The 24,170-nt window shown below is 38.9% G+C and overlaps 1 protein-coding gene across 2 annotated transcripts in view; it reads right to left on the bottom strand.

The window, feature by feature from the left end:
- Positions 1 to 2,659: 2,659 nt before the first annotated feature.
- Positions 2,660 to 24,170, bottom strand: part of GOSR1 (golgi SNAP receptor complex member 1) — a 34,456-nt gene continuing 12,945 nt past the window's right edge. For both annotated transcript variants that reach the window (XM_075517736.1, XM_075517735.1), the window contains exons 7-9: positions 17,191 to 17,220; positions 8,174 to 8,256; positions 2,660 to 6,868 (exon numbers count right to left, since the gene is read on the bottom strand). In XM_075517736.1, coding sequence (XP_075373851.1) covers positions 6,744 to 6,868; positions 8,174 to 8,256; positions 17,191 to 17,220 — 238 coding nt within the window. In that variant the 3' untranslated portion in view covers positions 2,660 to 6,743. The remainder of the gene's footprint in view (positions 6,869 to 8,173; positions 8,257 to 17,190; positions 17,221 to 24,170) is intronic.

Raw genomic sequence — 24,170 nt, forward strand, 5'->3', positions numbered from 1 at the left:
CCCGGGACACCCCATCAGCGCTTTCACAGCTCCTCACCATTTCTTTTTACACCTGCAATATTCCTGAACGTCCTGCAGAGTTTTAAGAAAAGGTTCCTTTAAAAAAATCTGACGTTTCAGCAGCATTTCAGCCTGAAAGACGCCAGCTCAGCGGGGGTCTGCAGTCAGATGGATCTGTAGCAGATGACACACTCAGGCACACGTACCAGCAAACATCTTAAGAAGGTTTCCACTGTGTAGCTAGCAGCTCAGTGCGACTTCTCAACCTGCAGCAAGGACCTACTAGTTCTTTTCAGTGCATCTTTAGAAAGACAAAAGATGAAGAATATTGTCCCCACTTCCAAGAACCTTGCATCAGATGGATGGGTATGGGCAAGGAAGATAAGAAAAGAAACGAAACAACATCTGAAGGGCCTAAAGCCTACCTGTTTACAGCATGTGTGGAAGAGCACACTGTGCTCCTGCACCAACACAGTTATCAGTGAATTTTCAGCTAGAGCTCTAGGTGTGGCTTTGATTGATAAGCTTCAAGTCACCCCGGGACAGCCTTTCTGGACTTCAAAGTAAGGATAGATTTTTTAAAAGAAAGGAAAATTATGAGATCAAAAAATAAATTGATGTGTTTGAAATGTCTAGTTGAAGCCAAACACCCAGGAAGCAAGGGAGGAGAATCTGCCGGGCAGCGCGGTGAGCAAAGAAAGGTAAAGGAACACAAGATGTAAGACCTAAGCGGACACGATCGCAGAAGACTTCTCAAAATCACACCACTGGCTGACAGAGGATTCACAGGGCGTGAAAGTCAAGACAACCAAAAAATAATCCACAACGAGAACACCGCAAACGCTGTTTCGAAGGCAGAGGGACTTTGATTACGGCCAGACTTCTCCTGCTTTACTAGCAGTGCTATCAAAACTGGGTTAGCAAAGCCTCAGGGTCCCATTAAGAACAAAGAGCAAGGAGGGCTGCAAGGACAGGGAGAGACGAAGCAAGGGATGCGCAGCAGCACGCAGGCTCGTAACGGTCTCAAGCAGCTTGCAAAGAAGGGGGAAGATGAAGGCAACCGCAGGCTCCGAGCGTTTAATGAGCGCATCCCAGACGCTAAGGCACAACCACTGGCAGCACGGCTTTTGTACGTGAAGACCCCGGGGTTTGGATAAAGGACTGGCATTCAGAAAATGTAAACACCTGCTGTAAACATTGAGATTTTCTATTAAAACGGTCAAAAATCAAGTCCACACAGCAGTACGTCTCCCACTTCCAGTGAAACGGAGAAAACAAAGACACTCCTGTCTCTCCCTATGAATTTCTAATGGAGTGCCGTGCTCCCTTTCAGCCGGAAATCTGCTCATGGAATGGCACCAGGACTAAAGGAGCAGAGCACGGCTCATCCATAATGCACGAGCACCCACCGCGCCCGAGGTTGTCAGGAAGGACAGCAGTTTTCAATATGAACAACAGTGTTCTGGGAGGCGGATGGTTAAAAATATATATCTTACGCCTGTGCCACTATAAATTATTGACTGTACAGGGAGCTGGAAAAAAGGATTCCGCTCCATTAATAATTTATTTTCTAATCCAAAAGAAGATGGAATTTTATGCACCACTTATTACCACCGCCGCAACTGGAAAAAACTAACTGCACTTCCCACTATCTGAAACCAGAATTGCCTTTCCATTTTCGAAACCGTTTTTGAAGTTTCTTGTCTAACATGAAACATAGTCAAAGCCTTCCCTTGAGAACGCATATGGTCATTCCTGAATATTTAGTAGGCACATTAAGGATACAGAAATCTACTCTACTTTAAAGCAGCACTACAGACACAGCACGACAGCTCTGAAATGAAGAGAGCTACTGCTCTTCACTCCGAGCCTTATGCAAATAGACAGGTATCAACGCTGCCAGGCAGATTTTCTTGTTTGAGAAAATAAATTTGAGTGGCATGGAAAGATTTAGCAACAATTGCAAAAACACCAGATACAGATGGGTCCTCCAGGCACGACGCTGCCTGGTTTGAACATCTGAGGATGGAGGTGGCCCAGACCACAGCATGGCTAGAAAACTACAGGGGATGGCAGAACTTTATGGAGAGAGTTTCTATGAATGCTTGTACCACGTTCAAAGTATTCGCTTATTTTTGGTGTTTGTGTTGTGATTGCAGAAGGCGGGGGGGGGGGGGAGGTACCAAACTACTGAGAAGTGGATTAAAAAAGGGGGGAGGCACCTTATGCTGAGAGGGCTCTTCAGGTCAACATCAGTTTTGGTGTGCATTTGGGAATTAAATGTTTTATACTATGGATATATAGAAAACTTTTTAAAGCTTACCTGTAAAGAAAACCATCCTTGTTCCATCTGTCAAAGAACAGCAACAAAAAAAAAAGTCATGGCTATATCCAGACCCTTCCAACACAGATGTACATGCAGGCAGGAGGAACACATCCTGCCAAACCGAGCGCTTTGGGTCAGGAAATGCCCCATCACATCTAATATTTGGTACAAAAATGGCAAACAAACTAATTCGTGTGTTCAGTGACAATCCCAAACTAGAGAGATGAATCTTCTCTGCCTCTTCCCTGAAGTTAAGGCAGGCAAAGATTGTCATGGGGAAAGAACCAAGCACCTTGCTTAGAATTCTAATTTATTATTAAATTACATATCAAAGCTTTTTTTCATACATACAGAGAATGCACAATAGGTGACAACAAAAATAATTACAGTTACAATAAAATAAGTTTCAAGAAGCTATATGAAAAGCAAAAAATCAGAAAGTGCAATCAGAAAATCATTTACAAGGGTCTGGACTGGGACATTTTGTGAGAAAGGGTTTTGTTTTATGTCAAGTGTTTATTTAAACTGCTTTCCTCACTCAGTAGTAGACAGACCAAGAACCGCTTATGTATTTGGAACTGAAAGCATGACACTGGTTTCAAATATCCAGTCGACAGGAGAGATACAGGGCACCAAGAGGACTTGCAGCTCTCACCTAGAATATGGCTCAGTTTTTGTCTCAGTATAGTCTCCTGTACTGCGTATTGCTCAACAGAACCACTGCTCTGAAGGATTTCATAATCTGAAACTGTTAGGAGGAGTTTTGGAATTATATCCTCCTTCAGAAGCGATACAGCTGTTACCTCTCCTTCCTGTTTCAAATGAAAGCTTTGGGGGGAAAAAAAAAAAAAGTAAAAATAGGAAAAGGTTATGCATCAAGTGATCTTGGGAAACAAGCTGCTAGGTTTAGAGAGTTAAAATAGTCCTGACTAAATGAGTCACGCAATCAGAAGTGGTGGACCAGACTTTGCTCCCTGTGTAGCAGTTTTGGGGGAGCTTGAGGAACATAGCTCCTCAGAGGACGCAGCCCTGGAGGACAAGCTGTCGACAATTTATCCGAAACTTTCACATCACCTAAAATCTACTGTTGCTCTTTCGTTTTCAACATCCAGCGAGGAACTGACTCTTTCTGCCCACAGTAATCCTAAGACCGTCCAAAAGAAAGAACTTCTAAAACTACAAATGAAAAATTCTAGTTGATTATCCAGTGTAATGAATCCAGCAGGAATTTATACCACACTTAGATATCCAAAAACTCCTGAAATCAATATTGGTTAATAAAAAGGGTTGTGCCTTCCCTGGAAGGGCAAACTTTATTACCAGAAGCACCACACTGCTTGGTCCCAGAGACGGACAGGATAGCAAAGCCCTGCCTCCATCCTTGCTTAGGCACGTTCCCATGAAGGGCTGGGGATAAGTTACGGCTGCGGTCTGGGCTGTGGCCACACAAACACTCACTGTTGACTGAAGACGCAATACTGGGTGTTGCCCGAATGCCATTCCTCTGCTCTAGCAACCAGCGCTTGAAGATCAGATAAACATGTGAAAAAATAGTCTAAAAAGCAAGGATAAAAATACTCGCGTCCACGTGAAGCGTGGCATCAAAAGTTATTAGTATGATCCCTTATCTTCTAATGCAGAGCTAAGGGGTCGCTGGACAGGTTTAAAGTAGGTGCTTGTGTGCTGGCAAGAATAAAGCAGAAATTTAAAAAGTGGTGGTGGGGGGGAAATGTGCCCTGTAGAAATATTATGGATTATCTCACTTCGTTTCAATGGCTTCGCAATTGTTTTCTTAGCACAATTCTATTTGGTTGAGTTACAAAACTGCAACTTTGCCAGGAATTGCAGAAATGAGAATTCTTTAACCACATGTTTTTTCCTTAGAGCAAGAGGAACCACACAGAATGAAAAATGTAGAGAACATATTTAGCAACAGGAGACATACAAACCTATATTTTGGGGTTTGAGATTAAATACTACAATCCACTGTTTTCATTTACAGTCCGCTGCCCTAACTATAGGTCCGTGTTACTAGAGACGTTCAGGAGAATTAGCAAGTCTTTCCCCTCAGCTATATGCAAGCACACCACTTCAGAGAGCAATGCAGAACGCCTGCTCACATTGCTAGAGGACTGCAAGAAGATGATGAAAGGGAGACTACAAGGTTAATTAAATGTATTTTTCAACACAAAACTGTCTCAAAATCAATACAAATAAAAACCATGGAGGGGTTGCCAACACTGAAACCATTTCCAGTAAAGCTTTATCAGAGATAATTCAGCATATTTCTGTTATTTTATACTAAAATATATCAGTTCCTCCATAACATTTTCATAACATGAAAAATCAATTATGTTTACATATTTATTATAATCTACATTTTTTCCATAGCAGCTTTTTCACACAATAAGATTAAATATATGCACCAAATAATCAATTAAGTCCAGTAAAAAGACTGGTTATAAGATTAAATAAGTGAATTTATTTACGGTACTGCAGATCTCATATTGCCAACTATATAGCAACCAAATCCTACAAATCCTAAACAGAAGCACGACTGCTGATCAGGGTCCCTTAGGGTGGTGGTGGAATCAAAGAAAAAGCATCGGGGAGAAGAGGTTTGATCTCCTAACACACAGATTCATTAATAAACCTCCTTTATCCATCAAGGTTTTTCGTAAACCCCTTTAACGAACACTTCATTTCAAACCAGGAACATTCCCAAATCAACCAAATAATCACCCTTTATTTAAAATACAAGCCCCACAGTTTTACACGTATTAACTCCAAATGCTTTCTAACCCCAACGACAAGATGACTGATCGGAAGCCTTTGTTGACTTTTTAGCACAAAGTTATTAGTCTGCAAATAAGCCTTCGAATCCATACAAACATTTTAGGCGCAACAGTGTGGTTTTGCACACTACACAGGCACAAGTCTCTACTCCCTCCAACAGGTACTTCACAGACACTATAAAAAAGCAGTAAAAAATTGCGTCCGCCCCACTAGACTTTGTTCCAGAAGAGAAGCTGGAGACTATCTGACATTTGTAGGTAATGGCACACATGAAATTTGTTAGGAGCACTGCAAATTGATTGTGAAAAGAGTTAGTTAATCAAATTCTTAGAAAGATATTCCAGTGCCTCAGTTTGAATTTATTGGGTTATGATATGACAGATGGAAAAGAGCTGTTGAAAGAGCAGAAAAATCCATAATTTGTGAATCTGCAATATCAAAGCCATTCCTGATGTCAGCTTTGTTTAGAGACGCAAATACAACAGTATTCATGTTGCATGTCTGGACAAAAAAATTTCCCCCCACACCGATAATGGTAAATAATACTTGTTTCGCTATTCATACATTCAACTCTTTACTATGAGGAGTTATGTCCAAAAATTTTGCACGCATATACATTTGCCTCAGGTATAACCATCATAATTTTCATTTCCAATTGACAATTTAGATTATATCCTAGTTACAGTGTAAAAATATTAATGCTATTAGAATAACTTTATCTAAATTACAATATAGACTTTTCAAACTGCTTATCATGTCTTTATAAAGACCTTTATGATGCCAGCCAAAATCAAAGTATTTACACCCAAAAGACTACTTTTAGGTGAACTCATGTTTGGTCACTTTTCAGATGACTGAACACTATAGTAAACAGCTGCTAGGACACTGTGCTCCCTTTTTACAAAGGGGGACTTGTCAGTCCCTTTAAAGCCACAAGAAACCTTACAAATCTTCCTCAGAGGGTAGTTTATTCATATTCTGTGCAAAAAGTGAACTGAACAACCCTTTTTTTTTTTCTTCTTTTTTTTTTACTTTAAGGAATTTGTGTGAAGCACAGTTTTCACAGCACAAATTATGCAGAAATAACTAGTATCTCAACCATGAGTTAAAAAAAATTACAGAACATGTACTTAGTAGTAAAGCAACCTGATGGCTTAAAGCTGCAATATTCTTCTCACAGGGCAAAAGTGTTCAGTACTGTGCTTGCCCTACAGGGGAAACAGGCTTCCTGCTGAGTTTCCACCCAAGGCAAGCGTAACAATCTTTTTCCACTTACCAGCCAACAACAGACCTCCCCAGCACTGCTGAGCACAGAAACTGTTCTACCAGTTCTGGTAAGCATCCCATATTTACTTACCTTGCACTGAGAAAGGGAATTAAAGACAAAGAAATCCCACAAAATTTAACCAAAGGAAGGTGTATGGCAGGGAAGGAGAAACACTGCAGCTTCAACCCAAAACCAGTGTCGCAGTCTACCATCATAAGCTCTAAACATCATGCTGATACTCCCAGCCATAACGAGCAGGCTGTCTGAAGTCTGTCGCTTCCCCCACTCACTTTTCCTTGACTGGGGGGAGGGATGGTGGTGATGAGTTTAGCAGAGTCCATGGGGGAACATCCATCAATGAAAAGCATATAGCAGCAGTAAGATGGTACAGATGCCAATAATGCCACCCAAGATGAGAGAATCTCGTCGTTTCCGAAGGTTGATCCTTTGAATCAGGCTGTTCACTGCTGGAAACCGATCTTTAAGGAGTCTGAGTCAAGGTCATATCAGCAAACAGTACCTTCACTAGCGAGCCCCAAATTCTGTATGTGGAAATCCCCATACTGCAAGAAATGCAGAACTACTCCCAAGCTGGAGAAAGCAGATGCAGTAAAAAACACCTGATGGATAGTTAGCAGGATTACAACTGTACTTCACTAATAAGAGGCAATGAGAGAAAAGAGAGAACACAACAGCTTAGAGTTCACATTCACACAGAATTCATCACCTAAATTACAATGTTTGATATACTTTAATCTCCAATATGTGAGGCTTAGTTACTTTTAATAATTGTATTTAAATGAGAATTAAAAAAAATAAGTGGGCCAGTTATATAAAACATCTGTGGAATTTATTTAATGGAATTCTGTTACCGGTGAAGGCATTTGACTGAGAAAATCATGCACATTGCATGACTATGCACTGTTCAAGTATAGCACATAAGGAAGAACTCCTCTTACTGTAAAATCATAAAGATGTAAATCTATCTTTTAATGTACAAAATACAATTGCCAACAAGATAATAAGTTTCAGAGCTTCATGTCTTTGGAACCAAGAATCTTTTAAGGCCAAAGCTTATTGAATTTTTTTTTTTGTTCTTGCCAGTTGCTAAGATCTGTAATGAAATTTATGGGTTACCAAGATACATCTCTTCAGGATGTAATCTATCTAATCAAATGACACTAATGTTGTTCTTTGGGCCCTTGTGACAGAAAGGAAGGAATAAGCAGGAAAACGACAAACATGCATGACTTGACAGTTCGGCACATTCTTTAGCCATGAGCACAGAATATGAGGAGAAACCAACAAACCCAAATCTTAACATCTAGGAGACTGTGACAGACAAGAGGATACTCAGGTCATGAATACTCTTAGCTGCAAACCACAACAAGCAGCAATGTATGCCAGGCTTCAGCTCTGGACAGTCTTGAAAGCAAAAAGCAAAGTAAGTAAAATGAAATTATATTTTTATGAAAACATAGAGCAGGGAAGGCCATAAAATGCAGTTGCAGACCTCTACCTGAAAATTAAGCTACACTGATTTATATGCAGTATTCACATTTGAGTAAAAACAACTTATTCACCACATTCATCATTAGGATGCTTCAGTCAGATTATCAAGTGAGACTGGTTAAAAAATGGCCTGTTTGTCACTAATGACAATACCACTACAGGTTATACAGCCATTGACATTGCAAAGCATTCTGATGCCCAAATGACAGTGTGAAAAATTGTACTATACCTCTTCTTATGCACTGGCAACAAGAATTTTTAGGAAAGGATACTAGCCAAGGTATTCATCTTGCTTTGTATTGACTTCAACATCCCTCTCTGCGAAGTCATATTTTCTTTAGTTGCCATGGCAATGCTGGAAAAAGAAAAAAAAGGAGTGGATCAAGTTGTTGGTGCTCAGAATAATCTACAGCTAAAACAAGAGGAAAGCAAGCAGGCAACGCTTCTTTAGAGAACAATGAATGAGGTGAAGCAATATGAATGAAACCACATTTTTTCCATTAATCTCTATCCTTTACGCTTAAAGGATTTATCTTTCTATATAAGCCATTAACAATTGAAAACACTGTGATTTCTTGAAGTAGGCATGGTTTTGGCATATCTCGCCCAGCCCCAACAAAAAATGGTACTACATTACAAGCAAACCTAAAGGTACTCTTCTGGCATAAGTTTTAAATTTAGAGGTTTGTTTAATCACAGAAGCCCCATACTTACTTTCACTCTAGAGAGCATATGAAATTTCTTGTCTGCCATCAGAATATGATGGCTGCAGAAGCATTAAGCAAATAAGAGCTGACTCACAATTAAAAAATCAATTTGCAAAGCGAACGTGCTGGTTAAGAGGAGATGGAAGTACTGTTTGAGACGCGACACAGCTCACAGAGCTTTACGCAGAAGGTTTCTGGACAATCAAGCTGGGACATACAGTCACCAGGTCTTTGAAGACATTTAAACACAACAAAGTGTTGAGACCTACTTTGACTCAGGATTAACACTGTCCTCTGACTCCAGATAAGTGGGCAAAGCTTGGATTCTCCTGCATTAACATCTCTTCCCAGCAAGCCCCACCTGTCTGTTTTCCATAAGCTGGAGTTGAGGGAGCTGGTGTATAATGAAATCATATCAAAGGATGCTTCTATCACAGCACAGATAAAATAAATTTTTGAGCTTCGGAGCTTTTTATTCATGGATATATAAGTTTTCATACTCTGTTTCTTTACTGATACATGGTCCGGCTGTATGTACTTTATCCAAATATAAGGACACAATACAGTTGAATATAAAACAGAATTTCCCATTTCAAATTTAATACATTCTGGAAGTCGGAAAAAAGCAACTGTGCTCTTAAAAATAAGATATTTAAATGAGGATTTTAAAGAACTACTCAGCTGACAAAAATTTTTCTCTACCTTAAGTTTCTCTTCAGCTTGTAAAACACAGAATTGTAGGATGGGAAATAAAAGGGTAGGCTACTACTTTTAGCCGCAGGTGGTATTTCACTTAGCTACTTCAAATGCAATAGCTTTGTCAAGACAAACTGCACAGACTCATTTACGCCTAGAGAAACAGTATATAAAAGTTTAGGCTCTGGAGATACGGTGCTTAAGAAGGAACAATATGACAAATACTGCTCCCCTTGGCTGGCATGCATTTCAAAAATAAACAAAGTAGGACATAAATACAACATGGCTGGATAATAACTCAGAAAATGACGCCTATATTGCTGTTGACTATATCTACATGAATAACAATGACTAAAATTCTTGAACGAGTTTGTGAGCCTTAAACAGTGTTCCGGAAGGGGAAGAACAGGAGGGGAAGTGTTCTGGAAGAATAAAAGTGGAACAATACAGTACAACAGATGTAAATATGAGAAAAGGGAACTAAAGCCGTAATTTCAGAGGAGAACAAAGAGATAGGAAAATGTAAAATGCTTCTTTTACCCAATACGGACATCCACATTTTCAAGAGCATTTTATACTTTCTCACACTCAGCGTCTGTATACAAACACGACATAAAAATCACAGCTAACGTGAGCATTATTTCTAAGGAGGGGCAGGTACAAAGCACCAAAACACACAGTGCAAGCCTGACATTATTCCCAAGTTCTGCAATATGAACTGGACATTGCATTTTACATAAAGCCTTAATATTTACTGCTCAACTCTCTGAATGCACTTGCTCAATACATCTGGTTCTCAAGCACTGTTTGTACTGAATTCATCTGGGCTTCAGGGCTTTAGGCTTATCTTCCTGTAACAGTTAAAATGCTGAAACATCATTTGTCCAGATATTAGTACTACAGTACTTAGGTTGTTGACCTGGCATTTCAGTACTGGAAGGTGATAAAAAAAAAAAAGACCTTTATCCACCTGAGTGTACCTTTCCAGGTAAATCTGGTAGGAAAAGTCACATACACATTATATTTGTACACTTATTAAACACAGAACTGGCGTTCCTGACATTTTTATAACAAAGACCATTTAATACATTTAATTTCAAGTTTATCTCTGAACAAAACATTTGGAATGAGCAGCTCTGGATCATCTGATGTACCACTGGCTTCCCTACTAGGACACTACAGCCAGTATCACAAGAACAGCTGGCAAAAACCAGCAGAGCCAAGCCTAACAATTGTCCTTCAAGGCTTACAACGAAAGGTCAGTATCACAGTTCACAAACATCTTAAAGAAGAAAACAGCCTGGATCAATGATCCCTAAAGTATTTCTGGAGCAGTGAGTTCCTCTGGGCTCCCTTCCATTGTATCTGCCTATTCCATCTCAAGTGGCCTGTGACACCGTATCTTCAGCCTTCCTATAATGTGCCAGGCAAACTTTAAGAAAAAAAAAAAAGAAAGAGAGGGAAAAATATCTGCTACCACCTCTTTAGGTGGAGGCTGTCTTTTCCAACCCTGGTTTTGCCCATAAAAACTAAGAGCCTACCAAGCCAAAGCCCGAGTGTTGTAAGTGGTATGATTTTGTTTTTAGCAGTAGCAGAATATCTGAGAAAGACAGACAAGTTCCTCACACAGACATATGAGAGACATAAGTGACAGAAGGGCCAGCCTATGGTTCTCATAGCTTTCAGGTCACAGAAAGGACTCTTCCAAAAGCTCTGTACAGCAAATTCTTTTAAATAGAACAACATGCATTTACAGGGCAGATCAATATATTATTTTAAGGTTATATTAGTATTCTGTAAACTTGGACATACATTAGGATATTGGGAGTTTATCAGTCATAAAGAGAATATAAACAGTTTGATAACACGTAGGCAAACCCCGGACATTTTCAATCAGCAGCTCTATAAGAACAGATTTAACATTTTAATACTAAGTTTTGAAGTATTAGATTTAAAAAAAAAAAAAAAAAGAAGTTTCAGGGCAGAACTAAGAAAAACCTTCCATCATTTTTTATTTGCAGCCGGTTATTTAGCATTTTTTTCTTTTATACTTTTGAAGTGCCAAATCAGCACAAAGTGAAAATGAAACTCATGGTTAACTGGAAGCAACAGGGCTTGCGGTTGCCTCCTTGATGTTTATAACGGGGTTGCCAGAATCCATTAACCAGTGCTCTTTGTTTCTGCAAAAAGAACAGAAGAAAGTCTACAAAGCTTCTCCTCTTAGACTGTGTAGTAGTGCCACTCAGCACATTGTGTGTGCTTGTTCCTGTGGATACACTAACTCATCTAACCCACAAATGCAACTGATTTATTGGATTACACGGGAAGGTCTTTTCAGGACCAAAATTACAAGAAAAGAAAGTGAAAATTAGATTGGAGGAGAAGAAGAAAAAGAATCACGATTGCCTACCCCAACAGTGCATGAGTATACAAAGAAAAGCATCTAAGACAAGGTGTTACCAAAAAATCTGAACAGAGAATAAACAGCTGTATATCAGTACAGAAAAAGCAGCTACCAAAAGAAGAAGAAGGAAGGGGGGGACATTCGGAGTGATGGCGTTTGTCTTCCCAAGTCACCGTTACGCGTGCTGGAGCCCTGCTTTCCTGGAGATGGCTGAACACCTGCCTGCCCATGGGAAGGAGTGGATGAATTCCTTGTTTTGCTTTGCTTGCGTGAGCGGCTTTTGCTTTACCTATTAAACCGTCTTTTTCTCAACCCACGAGTTTTCACTTTTCCGATTCTCTCCCCCATCCCACCGGGGGGGGAGTGAGCGAGCGGCTGCGTGGGGCTTAGCTGCCGGCTGGGGTTAAACCACACCACGACAACAGGAAAGCTTGCTCAGTAACCTACACCTTATCTTACACCCCCACACTGACTTGATACTTGTCCAGATGAAGTTTTAATACAGCATTTCTCAAAGCACTCCTGAATTAAGCCACATGTTTTCATAAGATGCATCCAATGACTCATTAAGGCATCCATTAATTTACAGAAGTGAAAATACGAGATGATTGCCAGGATATAAAGTGTTCCTGAGACATTTCCAAAATGCCTTTGGAAATAATTATTACAGATTATCACGGAACACAAGGTTCCTGCTTTAACATCTGAGGAGTGAATCTGTCCATTTCATATAAAAAGGCAGAATGTAACTGTTTAAGTTTACGTATTACAAGATCAGAACCTTCTTCATTTCTTTTACCCAGTATTTTGAAAAATTTAGCTCAATGGGCTAGGTTTTACTGAAGACCTCTGAAGAAAAAAAATAATTGTAGTGCTTACCATTTTTAATATGATATGGTCTAGTAATGAAATGTAATTGGGATATCCATGAACAAGAGTTTAACTGGACCCTAGCTACCATTAACAAGTCAAAATTCAAGTAAAAAGCACTGTCCTTCGTGTATAATTTGATCACTCAAAACATTGAGCTGGTTTACCTAAACCTTTATATCTGTAAGTGAGACTAAATTTAAGCACTACCAGAAAACACACAGCTCCTGGGGACTAGTCTACTGACTGGTCTTGTACAGCCTTAAGTACCGCAGCTTCCTCGTGTCCTTCATTAGACAGTTTTGGTTTCGTTCCCATCCCTAACATATGCTCACTGACATACTGTTGCCATTTCTCCACTGACAAATGCATTTTTTAAAAAATTAATCATATTCTTCCCATTCACAATATTGGCCCCATTTAGTTACTCGACACCGTAATCTCCCCAGATCAAGAATACTTTTTTCTTATGCTTTGAAACCTCTACACAACATTTATGATAAAAGATTAAATGCTTCTTACTGGAATCAAGATGACCCTGATTTAACGTTTCCTTTGGAAACTAGCATGAACTATTCTCGGTGCTGCACTGGCTTGAACTACTACAGCTGGGTGTAAACCAAGTTTCTAAAACCAGATGGCATTCTGCTCTCTATATTTAATATTAAAGCACTGCTGAAGTACAACATTAAAGACTGCTGCACTACTGCAGAAATCTCTTCTAGGTAAGCCCGAGGTCACAGCCACAAAGAGCCCACCCATCTCTTCTACAAATCAGCAGGAGCATCTCAAATTCCTGTGCTTGCAGCCATATTTCCTCAAAATTTCACTTACATTTCAAGTTTGTTCTTGAATGTTCACTAGTGCTGTGGGTATGCAAGCAACCAAATTTCTCTTCAGAAGTAAAACAGTTGATACTTGTACAGAGTTTGCAGTTTTCGCTGGCATGAAAAAGTACAGAGTAATAAACATTTCCAGCCACTATCACAGTCAAACTAGTCTAACGTGCAGAGATACACTTTTAATGCTGCTTGACTTGGAAGCAAAGTGTTTTTACCTAGACAAATGTTTAAGCTGTCGGGTAGTTTCACCCCACATAGCAGCCATATACATACAGCGTATTATCAAGTGAAACGTATCAAAAAGTCAACTCCTTGCTTCATCCCTTGAGACAGCTCAGTCAAATCTACATTGATTAAGAACTAAAACAAAGCTCTAAAGGAACAAGACATGTTTTAAAAAAATCAAATAATTCATGGATTACTGGAACTTCTGCTTCATTTTGTACTCCATGAATCATACTTGCACATTTAAATTCATGACAACATCTATGATTAAGGGAATGGCCTCTGTGACTCTGCATAGAAATGCAAGCTCTAGTTTTAAATTGGTAAAAATTCTGATTATGTCACTTATTCTTTGCATATATATACATGTACGTATATATTCATATCTATAAATATACACACGTGTGTGTATATATATGCATACGTGCACACACGCACAACCTTTCAAATTACTTTAAAGATTATTGTGTCTTCTGATGAAGCCTAAGATGAAAACAAAAGGAACATTTCCCCAGAAATGCAAGTGATTTTGCCTAGACACTCTGGCAAGCCTCTTTTGAAAAGAGCTAAGACCCAAAATTTAATTCATGCCTTTCCATTCTGTAAAGTCAAGATTCAATGCAAGTGAATTTATCTCTTTTATTAAATTCTAATTATTACCTAAAGAAATACCCCAAATATATAAGGAGATGATTTTTTTTTAAATGAAATCTATGGCTTCGGTCTGGCTTCAGAGTGGAAGTGTAGTTGTCCAATCTGTTAATATACAAACACTGACAAATCAGCCTGAATCAGGCCTCAGAAACAGTCTTACAATAATATCCTAAGAACTTGTCACACTGTACATGCAAAACTATAAAAAAATTCAAACTGAGCCAACCTAAAAATATAAGTTGTGGAAAACAAGAAATAAATCGTTTGCTATTTTGGAGAAGTGATAATGTTTGAAAATGAAAACCTGAAAACACCAAACATATTAAGCAAAATCTATGCTTATATTTAAATCTGGCCAAGAGAAGTGAACACTGTTCCAAAAGAACTGCAGTACAAAGTATCACATCCCACTCGTTTCTGGAAAGAAATATGCCGCAGTAAGAACCCATGTCACATAATTAATTTAAAAATTGATTAAAAGTTTCGTGCTAACAAAACATTTGGAATGACAGCCCTACTCATCGTTTTAGTTACTGAATCGTTTCAGCTTAGGTGCCTGTATATTCTCTTGCACGTATGTTTGCTGCCGTGGAGGAACCGCACACAGGAAGAGTCAGGCTCTGCACTTCTTTCGCTTCTCTTCTCTACAGAAAGTTAGAGCAAGGGTTTCACAATTAGTGCTGACTGAGTCGCTGGCAATGGGGTCACCGGTATGCAGCTTGTCAACAAAAGCCTCTGCACGCACAGAAAAACGCTTTCCAGTTTAGAATCACTGCTTAATAACAACCCCTAAAAAAAAATAAAAAGTGATGCCTTAACTTCCTGAATTACACCCAAATAATGAGTAATGAACTACAGCAGATGGAAACCTTGAAGACAGAGCAGTATTAGTAGCCAGAATAAGCTAATTACATCTCGCTTCACTTAAGGAATCTGCAGTCAAACAGCTTCCCCTGCACAATTCCCCCTTTTACTTGGTTTGCAATAGATAAAGCAATTGATAATCAGAAGTTGGGTAAATTTCTATCTGGTAAATTCACTTAAAATGCAGCAGGGTTTACCACCAATTAATATCAAACCTGAACATCTGCAATTAGTGGGAATAGTAAGAAAAAAGAGTAAAACAAAAAATTCACCCTGGTTTCAACAATGTCGGAATTTAATTAAGACGATATAAATGAAATTACGTTTCCTGCTCAATGTCATTACCAAAACAAACTCTTTTTCTACAAAAAGAAATATAGAACATTTTTGGCAACAACTACAACAAGAATTTAATTTACTACAGATAATAAATGGTGCAACAAGGAGTGCTGAAATCCAGCCTCTTAAGAAAATCAAAGTTCATTTATTAAGAGAAGGAACACTTTCAGTAAACAGCACCAAGGAGCTCTGAACCAAGCCGTGTGGTAGGGATTATTCGTGAGAAGCTGTCACTGTGGAGACAGCCGATTTGTAGTCAACCGCAGGACTGCAGCTCATGCAAATGAAACTCAAAGCAGTTTTAAACCAGCCAGGACACCTACTGATGACAGCACAGAGCTTCTGAGTAGGCTCAAAACTGATGGAGGAACCTGGGTGAACACTCAAGCAGCTGCCCTGTTCCAAGCTCCAGCTTGCCATGGCTACGTTCCCTTGCACAGGTAAATCGACATGGAGGTTCACTTATCACATAGACACTCAGCTTTTCTGACGACACATAATCAAGATGCTAGGCGAAGAGCTCAAATGATAAAATAGGAGTCATTTTGCAGGATATTAAGCTTAATAAATCACCATATGCTGTTTAATGCTCTAGTTACGGGAGCGGCAGCAAAAAAGAGATTCAACAAATGTTGAGCATTTTTACGAGACAGAACAGTAGAGCTACAAGCAATAAAGGAGAGGATTTTTAATCAGGAGAGGACTAGAACCCAAAGTAAAACAAACATTCACAGTAACTGTGCTAAGTTGGGCAAATATCTTTATGAGGCTGTGGTGAGATTATTTCCACATTTTCAGACATTATTGTACTGACCACTTCTGGTTCATCACTGCACGTTCATGTGGTTTAACACATTCTTCCACCACGTTAATTATACTGAGCCCACCGTATGTGCTTAAGTTAGCCAGCCCTTAATGGACATAGAGCCTTGCTGCACCTCTAATTACTCTTCTTGATCACTTATGCCAGTACATGCATTATCTGAAAGTATATCTTGCTTGCCTTCTTTTTTTTTTTTAAGCAATAATTTAAAATTTAAACCCATTAAGTCAGGCACTCTGAATTATTGGTTTGCAAAATCCCAGAGTTCAATGGAAGATTGGGAAGGGCACAGATGATAAAAGTAATTTATGATGCTCCATTTCTAAAATTTCTAGATCAGTTACAGAAGGTGTCACTCAAGTATTCGAACCAAGTAAAAAACCAGAAGATAAATAATTATACAACAGCAATAACCTCTCAAGCCCTTGTGGTAAAAGCCCTTACCTATATCAGCTGCATACTAGGGTGCTGAATACATTGAAGGATTACAGAAAATAATGTTGTAGAAGGAGTGTCACTATGAGAAGAAACAGCTTGACTACTGGAATAGTCCTCAACAGCTCAACCTGAGATTCACTCTACTCTATCATTCCCTTTGTTTCTGTAGGGGCTATTCACCTTTGAACAGAAACCTGAATTTTCTAAACTAGGATGAATAAAATATTTAAGTAACACCATTATGTCAATATTGAATAGGGAAAAAAAACCCCAACACCAAAACACACCACCATTTCATTGTAATACTGCCTATGAGTTGTAAACAATGCAGTTATTGTATAAACAAAATGACTGATATCTTTGGACACAATTCAATGTAAACACTGACTGTACAGAAAATAATGAAAATTAGTAAGTTCATTCCTACCTTATTGTTTCTTCTATCAGTCGATCTGAGCTGAAAGCCAAAAGAAAAAAAAACAAAGTTAAAAAAGGAACAAGAACTAAGTCCTATTTTAGATTATTAAATCAAAGATCTCCATAATATAATCCTCAACAAATTTGCCCTTAGAAGGTCTTATTTCAGGATGTTGTCACTTTTTGCTACTACATAGAGTTGGTATACATGAGAGTCTTTGGAGAAGATGCACGTAGTGTCCTCCAGAGCAGCATTTCCTAACTGTCTGCAAGAGCAGATGCTCAGAACACATAAAATACGGAGAAGACAGAAAAAGGGGAATGGGCTCCATGATTCATGGCTAATTAATGTTAACTGAGCCTGATGTGTACCAGGAGCCCAGGGCAGTTTGGAAAGGACTATTGGAGAGGGAAGTACAGATTTTTTTTTCTCTTTAAACCTGGTCATTCCTGCCCACCCCCTCAAAAAAAGCAATTAAAAATAAAAGCTGAGGCTTGGTTCCAGGTAATAACATCTCAAAACACTGCTTCAGAGCTAGTTTACCAAACACTGTCTTATGGTGGTTAGCGAGGCAAGCTCCTTCTGTAGTAATACCAGTTGGATGAGAATTAAGTGATGCTTATGGGGAACAGAATACATGCCATCTGTAACAGAAAGCCCTTGATAACACATGCCCCTTCCCCCTCGCTGCCACACATTAATCGAGTTTCTATGTAGCAACGCTGGGAAAAGGACCGCCTAAAATACAGCGCCACAGAGAGAACATTTCATTTAAAAGCGGATGTGCGAGATTAAGATGACGAACAAGATCCTCAGAAGACTTGAGGAATTTCTCTTTTTCTGTACTCGTTACAGACAGGTTTTTAAATCACTGTTTTACAGCCAATTATGAAATCCCAGAAAAACGTATCTTGTTACAGCAATCAATATCTCAAATGTAACACTGACATAGAATAGGTGACCGCATCCCCGCTTCCCACATTGCAGAAATAGTGATGCATCCTACAATTGCTCCGTTTACCCCCCAGATCTATGCAAACTCTTGTAGAATAACTGAAAAAAATGTGAGTTTGCAGTTTAAGAAGGAAATCAATCTGACAGAAAGAAGTTTTATGTTGTACTGGATATTGCTTCCAGTATTAAAGCAGAATTTATTGCTGGCAAACTCAAAGGATTAGAAGACACTGAAAGGGCATGACCGTCTTCATCTTCCATCCTCCTTGTTCCAAGTATTTTGCCACCTCAGGAAGGGAAGGTATCAACAGCCTCTGGCGCAGCACAGTTCTGCCTCTGACTCAGCCGGAGCTGCCCGATTTGGAACTTTTCTTCTACCCACAGAAATTCTGGAGATCCCCCCACACCTCCAGCTGGAGGCATGGCGAAGGAGCACGTTGTGCAGCGTGCGCGCGCGTGTGTAAACTGCTCGGGGCGGGGGGAGATGCTAACAGAATGTCCTTATTTGTCTGTGAAGAGGAGTGAAAACATCAAGGTTGCTATTTCAGTCTAGTCCACGGCTTGAAATATGGAGACGGCACACAGAGCACTAAAAATATTTTGCCTGATTTTAAGTTGAGAGGGACTCAACTAGGGCAGCAAACACTGAAAACACTGGAACTGGAACACTTCTTTCTGCTCCCAAAACAAAGCCACACTCCAAAGATTCGCATCAATTGCAAGTACATCGGTTTAATCAAATAAAAGCATTAGCATTCACTGTGTGGTATTTATTGTCTGCAAACCACAGTGTTTGCACAGAGAAGTAAAACACCGTAGTTATGTACACAAAGTGGTGTAAGCAGTCTCAAGTCTCACAGCATCTGATAATGTCCCCAAGGCAAGCAGAAGAGAAAAGCGATGCATTAAAGATTTCTGTAATCACTGATCTTCAAAGATACAAAATCCAACTGCGAATATGCCTGTCACACATAGGTAGTCTCTAACAGACAAGTGTATTATGTGGGCAGTGCATAATAAGAATAAACTGCAAAAACATCAGAAAACAGTCTGAAAAGCAAGAATGGTGCACAAGAATGCACCATTTTTTAAAATTTTTTTTGTTTTTAAGTTATTAACAACAAAAAGATATCAGGTGCCTAGCTGGAAGTAAGTCAGACTTATAAAAATTCTGTGGAACAAAACATTGCTAGAACAGTCCTATTAAAAAAACCCCTACTCTGGAAAAATCAGCACTAGCATTACCAGCTCTTTGTCCATTTAACTGATGAAATTATAGTATTTTGATGTTGATGAACTGAAGACGACAGGGAAGTTGAACATATTCGGAGACCTTAAGTGAACTAGGATGTTCTCCAAGGTTTTCAGAGCACAAAAAATTAGGCTTGCCCATTTGCAGCAGACACTAACTGCTTTTTATGTTAGAGAAAGCTGTAGTTAGGCAGTTTTATTACTTAATCAGAGATGTAAACACAAAAAGTATTTAAAATCTTCAGATTCCATTATATTATACTGCATTATTTTTTATATACGTATGTATGTATGCACACATATAAAAATAAACCCTGGAAACGTAGCTACCCGTAAAATGATGACAGGCAGAAGTTAATAAAAATGTATAAACCCAGTAATAAAGAGTTCTCAATACCAACAAACATGGTCATTAGATGCAAATGCCAACACAAGGCATTTAACAGACATCTGAAGTCACAAGATCAGTGTTTCTCAACTTACGGGGAGGTCGTCCCAACTATTTAAAAGGATGAGATGCACATGAATTTTTTTCAGAATGACTGATGTACACGTAAGGGCAGACTGAACTAACTCTTATAGTCTTAAATAAATAGCTGGGAAGCATACAGATTTACTAAACACAGCTTCCAGTATGTTCTTCCCACCCCAAGGAGCATCACCTTTTGACGGCCCCGAGAGGATTTCCAAAACCGTCTCTACTTGCAAGCCTCCAGCAGGTGAACAAACTCCAGCACAAAATGGCAATGACATTTACAGAAATTTTCATAGAGGCAGTGTGAGCAGGAACACTTTATGATAAAAATCTGCACATCAGAATCCCTCAGAGTTCTGTTAAGTTTAGTACTTCCTGCAAGCGTTCAGTTTAAGCAGATGCTAGAGGCTTTTCTAAAGGCAATAACATGCACTCATACAGCATCTCTTCAAGTCCTTCAAAGTTCTTGCAAATACAGATTGTAACGTTCACTTACAGCGATATCCAGAAGCAAGCAGTTGTTCCATCATTTTACAGTTCATAACTATAGAGAATAAGTCAGATTTAAGGAAGATGAGGAACACAAAGTAGCACGGGGCCCAGAGACCCAAGGGAAGTTTGCAGATCTCTGACTGGTAACAACCTGGTTTACACAAATAGAAGTTGTTCTCACAATTACGAATAATGTTAATTTCAACTGTTTGACAGAATAAAAAATAACACTGAAAGAGGTAATTTTGCTTAACTTACACATTCAAAACACTACAAAAAGAGGCTCTTAAAAAAAAATAAATCTCTTCACTTTGTTCTTCTGCCTTCCAAGCAAACACAACAAATCCAGTGGACATTACCCGATGAACATCCAAGCAAGCAAACAATGGATCTGGGCAATATTAATCTGATTTGCCATCTGTTTCCATAAACTATGCATTTTCACCTGTCGAAACAGATGGCACTTTGACAAAGCCATTTAAAAATACTATACGAAAGAAACACTGAAAGATGCTGAGGCAATCACCTACTGTAATAAATGGCACAAATCCAACAGCAGCAGTCATGCATATGAAATAATCAGGCCTCTGTGCAACTGCTGTTTTCAGAAAAGACTGTGCAGTTTGTCATTTAAATATGCAGACAGGTAAATTAATCCAAAGGAAAAATTACGTGAAATATGGCTCCAGGATAGAAAAGAAGCCTGCCCATCACATCAAGCTTTTACAACTAACGAAAGCATTTTATGTTCGTTGTTTTTTTAAAGCAAATCTCTATGCTAGTAGTTAAAATTCAGTAATATAGATGATTACTTAGGTGAGGACTGGACTTCTCCGATATCCATAGATTTTGCTGCTGACTTACTAGCTAGATACCCAATACAAGCATTTGTCAGAGAAACAAGACACAGCAGTAAGACTCATCTGCACACAACTCATTTCACCAGGCATTTTAAACCCTTCAGATAAAATTAAGGGCAATATTATCATGAAGAATAATTTAAAATTATTAGGGAAAACCCCTGTAGAATAAACTAATGTATCACTTGATAACTATTTTCTTACTTTCATAAAGAATAATTACAGAAATAATAATTTTACTTTGTTCTTTCTCTAACTGCAAGATTAATCTCTAGTCTCAGTGCTCTCAAACTGCCTGCACTAAATCTTTCATATTTTCACAGTCCTGGATCACCAGGCAACGTGGCACTTCCAGGAATGCAAATATTGCAAAACATACTTGATATTCTAATACAACTATACAGACTATGATGAAGCAAATCTGACTTATACAGTCAGTTATTTCCATCACAATAATCATTCCTAACTCACAAGTGAAAGAAACATTGTGCACACAAACACAACCCCCCCCAGCTCCAACTCATTTTTTCTGCTTGCCATCAAGATAACTCATCATCTAAAAAAATTCTGGAGATCATTAAGCTCTTTAAAAAATTAACTAGAAAAAGGTAAAGCAGAACATATTTTTTTTCCTGTGATAACAAACAAGATATTCTAGATTTTATAAGACTCATCTCACGCTTGATTCAATTCAGTGTCAAAGAACAAGTGAATTGCACTGGAGCTGCTTAGCTAGTTTGGACAGTCTCCCACAGTTGCTAATGAAGAGAAAAATTGGTGTAGAAGCCTACTCATTGACTGAGATCCAACACAAGAGCATGGTGAGACAAACATACCTAGGGTATAAGACACCCAAAGAGAGAAAATTTATAATACAGGACTGTGCAGATAACACAAAATTCACTCCTGTGTTTTTACGGAAGAGCAGAAGTAGCATCTGCTATGAACGCTCAGCAGGCAACAGCACAGGGAGGAAAAGGAATAGATTTGACTACAAAGCATACATCTTAGTTTCCAGCATGAGAAGGGCTAGCTGGCCAAAAACAGAGACGTGAGGTAAAATGGGCATTTTCAGGGATGAACAGTTTGCCCACAGAAACCATTCTGAAAGCAGAGAAAGGTTCAAATACCGACGCAAACTGCTATCTTTTGTGGGTTCCCTTTATATGTTAATTAAAGCATAAATCTGGATGTTAAGGAGATACAATGTTTTCACGCTTTCTATGGCAGTAGACAAAATGAAATAAGTGCCTACAACAATCAAACATAAAAACCAGCACAAACACGAGCATTAAGTCAATGTATAGATTTGCTCCAAAGGAACAATACGTTAACAACATCACACCTACAAACTCTAAACACCTAAGTAAGCTTATTTCTGCAGATCATTGTTCTGGGGAGTCTGACACTCAGTAATCACTTCCAATAAGAATGATGAATAGTTGCAAAACTGGAGAAGAAAAAAAAGCACAATAGCACAACATCACATTGCTTTTAATCAACACAATTTGTTAAATCTAGAATGAAAGGCACTGGAACATAATCCATTTCTCTAGGCAGGAGTTAACCAACATTATTTGGTGTTGAATATCTTTCCAGATGGTTCAACATGTACCCTGTATATGAGAAAAAAAAAACCATGCAAAAGGCATGCTTTTCACTATAGGGACGAATCTGCCAAAGGATTTCCAGGAAAATAAACTGGTGGTGGTGAAACCTACTCCCTCCAACCTGCAATCCTACGATAGAAAAGTCACTAAAAATTGGACTCCTAGCTACGTCACTAAGTATCTCAACACCTTATCAATTCCAACAATTTGGACTTAAGCTAAGCTAACATAAGTACTTTCTTTGCAGCTGGCTAACATCTGTAAACATGTCTACATATGCACTGTAACCAATAAAAAGATTAGTTGTTCCAACTCAGTTTGAAGAACAATTTAATGGATGCAAGCAAATAGAGGCAGATCCCTGAACCCAGGGATCCACTTTCACAGGTCCAAGAACACCAACAGGTTGTTTCTCCTGGATTTCCAAAGGGTACAGTCTGCACCTCCACTGAACTCCACGGACTTGTCTGGGAATTATCAACAGAGTGAAAGAAATGTTTCTGCAAAAAGAGGAGTTAGCCAAGAAAGCTCTTTGGCACAGAGACTACTGGGGAGAGTGCCTGATGTTTGAGAGTCCCAAGAGGGTGAGCAACAGCAATGCTTCTTCCTTTAAAGCTAATCTATAAGGAAATAAGAGCCTTCTCAATAATCTGCAGTATATAGTTTACCCAAAGAATGCAGTTAAAAACTTAAAATGAAAACAGCTCCTATCGTCTAAATGAAGTGCAGCAGTTGGTTGCCTATTAGTAAGCATAAAACCAATGCCAGGATGGCACCAACAGCCACATAATGAGGTTTCTAGAGGCTCTCTATTCATGGTTGTGAAAGTTCCTGGATAGATTGACCCTCCCATATAATTGCTCCATATTACCCATAGGAACAAAGTTAAATGAACTGAGAAGGCCAAGCCTTACTGTAAGTCATTATCACTAACCACAACTGTCAGAACAATTCCAGTAACTTACTAATGGACTGTATCGGCATTTCCTCAAATTTTACATGCTGCATGCAGAACTAGCATTCAGTGGGAGTGCCACTTTCATTATTTTCTCTGGTTTAAAACATCTAATTTCAATTATACCTTTAACTAAAGGGAAAAACCCTCAAAACCAAGCAACACAGCCTTCGATATCCAACACTGATCTGACGAAAAATGAGCTCTACCAAGGTAACCTGTCATTACCGACTTGTTGGGCACACGCAGACAAGATAGATGCACAACTTACAAGAAACACAAGCTGTTTATCATCTGTACTGTAACAAAAAAGATTGGGCCACTTTTCTAGCTCAGTGGTTTTTGACTAAAGCTAGACAAAGCTAAAAAAATTGTTCTACTACTCACACACT

The sequence above is a fragment of the Mycteria americana genome, chromosome 15 (assembly GCF_035582795.1).
Source record: "Mycteria americana isolate JAX WOST 10 ecotype Jacksonville Zoo and Gardens chromosome 15, USCA_MyAme_1.0, whole genome shotgun sequence".
NCBI lineage: Eukaryota > Metazoa > Chordata > Aves > Ciconiiformes > Ciconiidae > Mycteria > Mycteria americana.